We start from the raw sequence: 10,303 nt of genomic DNA on the forward strand, positions 1-10,303 counted from the left end.
CGCGCCCGCTCCCGTGTTCCGCCCGGCCCGCCCTGGCCGCTCGCCCGCCCGCAGCGACATGGCACACGCGCCAGCGCGCTGCCCTAGCCCCCGGGGCTCCGGGGACGGCGACGTGGGCAAGACTAGGAAGGTCGCTCTCATCACCGGCATCACCGGGCAGGTGAGTCGGCGCCGTCCCGGCCTGCGCCTTGCACGTGTGCGCGGCCTCCCGCGCCCGCCGCGACCCGCCGGAGCGGCGCCCGCGTCCCGGAAGGGGACCGCACGCGGGGACTGCGTGGCCTGAGCGCGCGCTGCGGACGTCCGGGGACTGCCTGCGCCCACCTGTCGCCCGGTGACCGCAGCTCTGGTGTCTCCAAGCCCGTCAGGGTGCGCTTGGAATTTCGGTCCTTGCAGCCAGCGCCCAGGGCTCCGGGAAGGCGGGGAACTGGCTTCCTGTGAATGCGCCAGGGGGGTCGTCTTGCTTTTTCTCACCTAGCCCCGGCTTGTGAGGCGAAAAAGGGGATGCCTGGCTGTTTTGATTCCTGTTTTCTGTCTAGTCCAGGTAGAAAAGAGAAAATGAAATAGTGATGTTGGAGTCAGAAGCTAGGAAATAATCTTTTGGAGGGAGGGCTCCCACGAACTTGTGAGATTCATGCTCACATCGCTTGAAGGTATCTGACACACTGGTCCACAAGTGAGGCTGGCATTCCATTTCCAAAGACTCCAGCGTCTGCGGTGAGCTTGAAGGGGAGCTGTCCTCAGTGTTGGAGGCGGAGCGTGGCTAGTTTGTAATGGTCTGTCTCATTAGCCTGGTTTACATTTAGTGGTGTTGAAATAAACCGTGTCCGTGTATTGCTATTGAAAAATGTGTATCCCTGGATATCTGCTGACGGTGGCCAGGAAAATGCTGAAAAAAAGATGAAGTTAAGATGATAATAGCAAATGCACACTGTACTTATAGTCCAGTCACTTGATATTAACTCATTAGTTTTCACAACAAACTTGTTCTTGTTCTCCCCCTACCCCTCCCCTTGTGCATGTGGAGATGAGGCTGAGGAGTTTGGTTTGTCTGAAGGCAGAAAGGGAGTGTCCACTTGGGATTGAAACTGCCCTGCAAAGCTCTGTAGCAGTAGGAAAGAAGGTGAAATTGACCACAGTCCCAGAGTTTTAGGAGGTTTCAACTACTGGATGCATATTCTAATACTTGGCCCCTCTTGTTTTAAGGTAATTACAATAAAGAAGTGTTTGTGAGCTGGCAAGAGAAGTGGGTAGGAGATGAATCTGGGGTTGGAGAGGAAAGCCTAGAATGGCAGGTAGCAAGACATGTGAGGGCTTCGTAGTGTTTTCTCTTTCATGAGGCTGAAAATTAGGGCTTAAAAGGTTATTCTTCTTTTATTTCAAATTCTCAAAGTGGATCTGAAGTGGAAATGTTTGATAGGTATACACAATCTTTCTCTCATCTGGGGGTTGAACCCAGGGCCTTCACACTGAGGTATACCCACACCCTCACCTGCTTGTTGAAATTTATTTTGAGACAGGGTCTCACTAAGTTGTTTGGGCTGCAGTGGAGCTTGGAATCATCCTGCTTCAGCTTTACAGTGCTGGAATTACAGGCACATACCACCACACCCGGCAAGTTTATAAAATCTCATGAAAATAGAGGTTTCTAAGAAAAATACATTCTCAAGAAATCAGCTTTAAATAGTTAGTGTGCTATATAGGTATGGTTTTATACCAATTTACATGACCATCAGTATGAATCAGTGCAGAGCAGAGATGAAGCCCTGTGTAGGCCTTTGAGAGTTTTCACTTGACTGGTACTGAGGGGCCAGGAAGGCTTGCAAGGGGCCGCCCGTTCTCATTTGTCCTGTAGGCTGCCACAGGGGGATCTCCTGAAGCAGTAGTACTCAGCACACCACTCCCTGTTTGGGTGTTTATGACTGGCCACTTTGCCTCCCACTTTCTACCCCTGCTTTGTCCTCAGCCTCTTCTCTCTCTACCTCTGTGTTCTGAGCTTTGCTCTAGTTTTGTACTTGGCATCATTTCTTCATCAGTACCTCACTGGCTTCCCAGCATGGGTGGCTGGGAGCACTGGGATGAATTCTGTAGCTGCCTTTGCAGGAGTTGCTGATGGAATGTGCATTTATTGATGCAGTGTTGCAAATCCTTTTTTGAAGTGTGTACCTTATTAAGTCACCTTTAGAGACACTCAGACCTTGGCTTTATGTTGCTGCCTCGAGGCCCTCTGCCAGCCACACCCAAAGTTCACCTCTGTTGTCCAGTGGTTTTGGCTGTTCTTTTGTAAAGTCATGAACGTGTTCTTGCTGTTCTTTTAGAACTATTGCCTTATACCTCTTTGCAGTCATTATTTGTGTTTGACTAACAAGTTTTATTCCTTTTATTTGACTGAAAGCTTCAGTGTACTCTGGCCAGTCCTGCCAAATGCAGCAACTCCAGGAACTTCCTTTATGTTTACACATATATGTAATCCCTGTTGGTGGTAGAAGTAATTTACGTGTCTTTTCCTTCTAGCTTTTTTTTTTTTAGCTGTGGGGATTGAGCCCTGGACCTCATGCATACTAACCAGGGGTACATTCTACCATTGAGCTACATTCCCAGCCTCTACTTCCAAAAAAGAGTTTTAGTTGGCTTCAATAAAATATACATTATTAGATCCACCATTAAACAAAAATGAAGGGTTGGGGTGTAGCTCAATAGGAAAGTTTATGTGGAAGACACTGAGTTCAATGCTGAGCGTGTCACCCCCCACATAACCCTTCTCCCACACGAATGTAGAAAACTAAGAGTCTGTACCTAAAAAAATGCTTTAGATGTAGCCAAGCATGTAAATAAATGCTACATCAAGGTTCCAAGTTCTGCACCATGAAACGTGAAAGGTAAAGATCCTGTTTTTAAACAATGGGCAGCTAGCTAGTCATGGTCAAGGAGAGATAATCTATCAGCAGATTAATGACAACAAAATATGGGAAAGGTGTGCATAGATGAATGAGTGGATCCTTTGATTTATCAAGATCTGGTTATTTAAACTATATTTTTTTCAAAATTTTATTTTGATGCCCTTATTTTATTACTGTTATTTTTTTTATTTAAGAGATTGGGTTGACTAGCCTTGAACTCCAAGAATTAAACCGTCCTCTTGCCTCAACCTACCAGGTCACTGGGACAATAAATGCATGGTACCACACCAGCCTTAATGGCCCAATTTATTCTATTTTATTTTATTTCTTTTAAGCATATTTTAGTTGTTGTACAACACCTTGAACCTTTAAGTGGGGCTACATACAAAAATGACTCATATAGGTGTTTCATCTCCTTTGTTTAAAAACTAAGCCAAGTGGGGCATGGTGGTGCACACCTATGAACCCAGCACTTGGGAGGCCGAGGCAGGCAGATCCTTGAGAGTTCAAGACAAGCCTGGGCTACAAAGTGAGCTCAAGGCTGGCCTGACCAGTATAATGAGACCCTGGCTCAAAGAGACAAAAGCAAAACAAAAAAACCGTAATTCGTGTGTAGTGGCTCATAACTATAGTAGTTGCACTCAAGAAACAGAGCCAGGAGGATTGCTAGTTTGAGGCCAGCATGTATGACATGGGAAGACCCTTTCTCAAACAAATGAACAACAAAATAAAAACTTATCTGTGTGAGGTGTTGCACGCCTGTGATCCCAGCACTTGGAATACTGAGGCAGAGGGATCATTGCTGGTTTGACACCAGTCTGAGCTATAAAGTGAGCTCAAGGCAACCTGAGCTGCATGGTAAGACCCTGTCTCAAAAAGACAAACAGACAAACAAAAAACCTTAATTCACAGTGTTAGAAAGTGATAATTGAAAATTGGTAGCAAGTATTCTTTTTACAGCGGTCATTAAGCTTTTTTAGTAATGTTTAAATAGAATTATAATAGTAGGAATATTTTGTCGTATGACTTACATTATTCAGTTTCTCACAAATTTCTATATCGCAGTTTAAGTATTAGAATAATAATTTATATACATCAAGATTTACAGAAATTGGAGAAAAGGAAGGGCTGCATGGTTAGCGAACATTTTGGCCCTAGCCTTTCAAGGTCAGTGAAGACTCGGGACATAGGAGAACCTGTACGGTAACAACATGTAACTCAGTTGTACTTCCAATTTTCTGATCAAGAAGATTATGGAGCCACAGAGAAATGTGTTAGAGGATCTAAAGTGAGCCTGGGGAGAGTCACAAGGAGAGAAAAAACATTTTCTCAAGCTTTCACAGAGAGCAAATTGGTCAAGCAATGGCCGTGACTCATTCCGCATGTCAGACACTGACAAAAGGATGTACAAAAGGCGGTACAGGCCTACAGGATAAATCCTGAGAGTACTTGACTGACCTTATCAGATACAAAAGTTACATTTCTTGTTATATAGGTCTTGCTGTATCTTGGTCTTAACCATCCAGCAGAAAAGTATAAAAATGAGGTATATAATGTAAATCCATATTAATACGATGAGCTGTAAAAGACTCAAGTCAATAACTTCTGAGGATAACCCACTAATATTATAGCCTGCTAGACAGTGTTAGATTGTTTAGTTGAATTCAAACACGTATAGTATTTAGATGCCAATAGAATATTCACCTCTGACAGGACAAAAAAAAATTTAAAAAAAAAGATTTACAGAAATGTGATCAGGTCTGTTAAGCTATTTGATTGATAATGGCTGCATGGAACTCTAAGCCAAATCTGTGTCTAGTTCAATAGAGAGAGGCCCAAGGTAGCTTCATAATTTTGCTTGGGAGAGTGATAAGAGTGGTAAATGCATGCTGATTCTTCACAGGACTGTGAGTGTTTGAGGTTAGGGAAAAAGCATCAATCACTTACCTATCTAGAATAACTGGTACAGGCTAAGTTCTCAGAATATTTGATAGTTCTGTTAATTTTAAGTTATAGAAAATATGCTAGGAGATTATATAATTCCGTATGTATTGGAATAAACTGTTCCTACATGTTCCTTGATGGTCGGGTAGAGACAAGCCATTATTAGGGTACTGAGGAGAATTGGATAGTGTGGCCCTACTGGACAAGTTGAAGTTTAGGGAGCAAAATACTTTTTTATTACTTCAGATTGAAAGGACTTGGAATGTGCACATTTAAGGGAAAAATAACACATCTGTTTTGCAAGATAGACTTGTACTGTTTTTATACTTATGCTAACCACTGAATTTAAAATAATATTTCCTTGGCATACATATTAGGACTTTCGAGTTGGAGTCAAATTACTGTCATTATATGGAATAAGAAAGAGAAAAAATATTCCCCAGGTCACATAGCAAGCCAGTGTTAGCACTGGGATTAATCTCAGGTGCTTGTGTTACTAGGTCATTGGTCTTTCCATTGTTTTAGGACTGCCACTGTTCAGCACTGAGGACAAGAAAGAGAGTTCCTATAAGTCACAAAAATTGGAATGTAAGCCTATTTGTATTAGTAAAATGTGCATTATTGTATTCTATAAAGTTCAATGACAAATTATTATCTCTATAAGTAGTTGAATCTATTTCAACATTGAAGGAAAAACTTACTTTTAACATCTTGTTTGTAGTTTGAAAAGATGGAGAGATTAACAACCCTTAATTAGAAATCTTTAGGACTGGCCAAATAGCTCAGCGGATTAAAGCGACTGCAAGCATGCACAGAGGCTGGGGGTTCAATCCCTGGGCCTGCCATGCTGGCCTTATCCCCGGGGCATGCTGAGAGGGCAGTTGAGATTGGGTATGATGGCACACCTGTAATCCCAGCTCTTGGGAGTCTGTAAACAGGTGCACCACTATGAGTCTGATCTAGTAGTGAGACCCTGAACACCCTGTAGACTCTTCTCTAAAATACAAAAAAAAAAAAAAAATTTGATCTGCAAGGGAAAATTAACAATATCCTACTAACTGTAAAGAGATTAAGTGTAGACAGCAGTTCTCTAGAGCACTGAAAATGTTGAGCATTGAGGCTATACCCAGTCCTTAGCTGGTAGCTTGCCTGGCAGACCCAGTGCCACCTCTGTGTTTGGCTTCAGAACTCCAAAGCTGACATGAGGGTGTCTTGCTTTTGACTTGGTGTCTCTGATAGTCCAAGTATATTCTCTACTTTGTCCTTGTGATCCTAAGTAGCTTTAAGTTATAGATCCTCAACTTGCCTATCCAGTTTTGTCTTTTCTTCCTTAGGCTAGATGTTGAACTCCAAGCCTTGCACATGCTGGGCAAGTGCTGTACCGCTGAGAAAAACCCAGCCCTTGCCTGTTCCTTGAATTAAGTTTTCCTGAATCTGTCAGACAAAAACGATCGCTACATATATTGTCAGACTAAATTTTTTTGGCTATAATTCCTTGGAAATAATTCACCATAAGGGAGTATGCAAAATGCTCTTTCATCAGAGTTCTGAATATGTGGTAGGTAATGATTTGGAGTTTGAGTACAGATAAGAGAATGTTATAACTCTGATAGAGTGACTACTGCATGCCAAGCACTGCTCGGGTGAGCACGTATCACTGAGCTGGTACACCTTTTACTGTTTGCTTTACATCATGAGGGGGCCATGGTCTGGTCAACTTCAAATTGCCTAAGGAGTCTGGATGTACTAGCTTTTTTTAGGACCTTTTTTGGGTTTCAAATCAGAGTAGCTCTGCTGGCTAGTTTGTGGACTAATTGTAGACCTTTGTTGCTCTCAAGAAACAAGTTGTTTTAAAACACAGCTGTGTTTGAGAAGTGCTTTCTTCACCATGCTCATGGGGGGGGGGCGGAGGGTGTTAACAGGACTGGCTTGTGTGTCTTACAAGTCTGCAGTAAGGGTGGACTGGGGAGGAGAAGCCCCAGCATTCTCCTCTGTTCTCCTTGGATAATTCTTACCAAGAATGATGAAGATGGTGAGAGCACAGTGCTTTCCCTGTCTATGAACCTGTGCTTCTGGGTCCAGAGCCAGTAGCCGGTTCATGTGGTGCACTTGGAGGTTAAGTGCCTGGATCTGTGCCTTAGAGGTGGATCGTCCGGGTGGAAGTTGTACCAAGAGCCCCGATGAGCCCTGAGAGTATGTGGACAGTCCCGATTCCAGTGTGCTGGAGAGACACAGGTACTTGACTGTGCGCCCACAATAAGCTGTTCTCAGAGCCCTGCTCCCACCTACATACTGATTTTAATGCCCTCATGCTGGATTCTTGCTGTGCCCTTAAATTAGTTACTTCTCCCTAGTGCTAATTTCCCTCTCTGTGGAGTGAAGTTTGTGGGATTTGTATTTTCAAGATCCAGATTGTATTGATTAGATCTTCCTTAAGAGCTGTAGGATTTCCTAATTCTAGATTCTTGTACCTTATCTTGAATAGAGAGCCTAAAAAATCTTTTGTCTTACAAAAAGTTCTTACCAGATATTTTTGATCTAACTTTTTGCTTGTGGTTTGGTTTAGTTGATTAGAAGAGAAGCTTCTCCTTCTATTAAGCATTGTATTTGGGCTGTTAACAGCTCTTTATTTATTCTCTTAACTTTCTAAGCATTAATCAGCTTTGTTTTTCCTTCTCTTTCTTTCCATACTCCCCTCCATCCACCATTACTATGGCTTGAAACCAGGAGATCTGAGCTGCTGCTCCAGCCCTTTTTAACTTTTTAGACAAAGTCTCCCTAAATTGCCCGAGCTTAGTGATCCTCATGTCACCTAAAGTAGCTGAGATTGCAGGCGTGTGTCACTAAACTAGGCGTAATTTATCTTTTCTTCTAAAAGCTATCACATTTTGAGGCAAATTACCCTGTTCCTAATAATAGTATTATTACTCATAATTCATTCATCAAATATCTGAATGCTAGCTATGTGTTATGCACAGGATACAACAGTAAACCACACAGATTATAGTTACTATCTGTGTGTGTGGAAGGCATTGAGTTCTCGGTGGTATGATATTGATGACAGATATGATCTAGTTAGCATGTATGGAGCGCTACTCTGTGCCAAGCACTGTTCAAAGTGCAGGACTTGTTGAAGCAACAGAGCACTCCTATGAGGCAGTTTTCATGACATCCCCAAGGGACACACATAGTATAGTTATTGCCCTCAGATCATTTCAGTTTGTATTTGGATTTCAAGTATAAATTTCAGTAGTGTTATTTTCTGTTAGGTTTGGAATTGGTATCAACAGATGAATTCTAGGGAAAAGGTAGCTAAATTATCTGTCAGTTTTCTTTTTTAAAGTGTATTTGGCACAGGGTCTCACTACGCACCTTGGACTCATAGTGATCCTCCTGTTTTCAGTAATCCTAGTGCTGGGATTGCAAAGATGTGTGCCACTGTGCCTGGACTTGGTGGCCAGCTCAGCACGCCTGGGGGCGGGTCTGGCACAGCTTGTGGTGCAGGGGATTGAACTTCCGTCCCCGCACTTGCCTAAGCAGGTGCTTAGTCTGCTGAGCTATCTTGCTAGCTCTTGTCTATCAAATTTTGATATGAAAGCATTTCTAAATGCCTTTAGCAGTTGTAGAAAGATAGATTATAGTATGAAAACAAGCTTGCATTAATTGATAAATTGTACACTCCCCCCATTTTGTTTTGTTTACTAGGCCACTTACTGCAGATACATTTGAGTCACATCTTTAGTTATTTTGGAGAGCACATGTGATGACTGTTAATCTTGTGAATTCCCTGATGATTGGCACTGTGTTCTGGAGTGGAATTAAGAATTGACTTGGATTTGTAGACCAACCTGGATTTGAATTATTACTTAATTACTTCCAGACTACATTACTGTGGGCAGACTACTTATGTTTTCTGCCAGCTTGGAAAAGTCATTCCTACCACATGACAGACAAGTTTGCCACATAGTAGGAACCTTTGGTTCATTGTGAGAATGGACCTTCCTTCACTGTGTTAACAAAATCATAAAAGATTTCTTGAATTTTAGGAAAAGATGTTGAATGTTGTGGGCATTACAGTAATATGAAGCCTTGCTTTGCATGGGAAATCCATTAGATAGGGACAAAAGCTCCATATTCTAGTGGAATCCACCCCAAGACTCTCAAGTATTGGAGGCCTGTAGATTTTCTGTCCAGGAAATGTGCAAAGCAGATCTGGTCTTATCTGTTCCTCTAAGAGGATTATGGCTAATGACTTTCATTCTAAATCTTCCTTGCTTGGATAAAAGTTCAACATAATTGGAGGTGAAAGTGAAAGAGAGAGAGAGGGAGGGTGCTCTTGAGTACTGTTCTGTTTTGATCAAAGACTGGCATGGGCACTTTGTAATTAACTGAAAGTTCTTTACACTGAGGAGCAGCAACTGGGTCCTAGTTCCAGTTTTTGTATGGCAAACGTTCATCTGTTTGTCAACTCTTAAGATGAAAAGTTACCAGGAAATCTCCAAAATCTGTGCCTATAAAGCACTGTGACTTTAGGATTGCATGCTGAACTATAATTATGTATAAGATAAAAAAATTAGATAACTATCTTTAATTTAAGTAGTCTAATCATTTTTAATTAATTAATTAATTAATTAATTTATTTTTTGTGGAACTGGGGATTGAACTCAGGCCCTTGCGCTTGCCAGGGAAATGCTTATTCTACTGAGCCATCTCCCCGGCCCCACGTCTCATCATTTAGTATCAGTTTCAAAGGTAAAACCAGTAGAAGAATTTTTAAATGAAACCAGTGAGCTGTGTACTGAATTTAAACTAGTGTGTAAACTAAGAACAAATTCACAGAAGGATCCTATTTTGCCAGAATTTGTTGGTAAGTTTAAAAATCAGCTGTTTACCTTTGTAGGACATACTAAGTAAATAAAAGTTTTTTCAATGAGGGAGGACTTTAAAGAAATTCATATTTTTGGTATAAGTATTAAAATATGTGACCATTTGCCATGCTGAATCTAAAATTTATTAAATAAAATAAAAACTTGAGTTTTTATTCATTCAGCAAATTTTAGTTGAAATTTACTATGAGCTGAGCTAGGTGCTAGTGGTGTAGCAAGGAAAAAGACATGATTTTTGTGGTCAGAGAGCTGATGTTGTAATGGGGAATAAGCAGTTAGATGGATAATTATATTTGTAATAATAAATAAACTACTGCATTACAGTGTTCTAAAATATTATTAATTGAGCAGATTGAACATTTCTTATTATGGAAGCTTTTGGCCATGTTGTCTAAAGAGTTGGTTGTGAAATTTTTGGTGTGTGTGTGTGTGTGTGTGTGTGTGTGTATGTGTATGTGTGTATATGTATGTATGTACGTGGTTTTAAGAGAGGGAGAAAAAAAGGGTGGACCACCCACTCAGGGAACTCCTCCTGTCCCTCTCTCAGACAGGAGCTTTCTTTCCACAATAAATATA

The 10,303-nt window shown here is 41.6% G+C and overlaps 1 protein-coding gene across 2 annotated transcripts in view; it reads left to right on the top strand.

Moving 5' to 3' along the window:
* The first annotated feature begins 6 nt into the window (after positions 1-6).
* Positions 7-10,303, top strand: part of Gmds (GDP-mannose 4,6-dehydratase) — a 577,953-nt gene continuing 567,656 nt past the window's right edge. For both annotated transcript variants that reach the window (XM_004628408.3, XM_023712142.1), the window contains exon 1: positions 7-160. In XM_004628408.3, the coding sequence (XP_004628465.1) occupies positions 59-160 (102 nt within the window). In that variant the 5' untranslated portion in view covers positions 7-58. The remainder of the gene's footprint in view (positions 161-10,303) is intronic.

Source organism: Octodon degus, unplaced genomic scaffold (genome assembly GCF_000260255.1).
Source record: "Octodon degus isolate 3935 unplaced genomic scaffold, OctDeg1.0 scaffold00023, whole genome shotgun sequence".
In the NCBI taxonomy this organism is placed as follows: Eukaryota; Metazoa; Chordata; class Mammalia; order Rodentia; family Octodontidae; genus Octodon; species Octodon degus.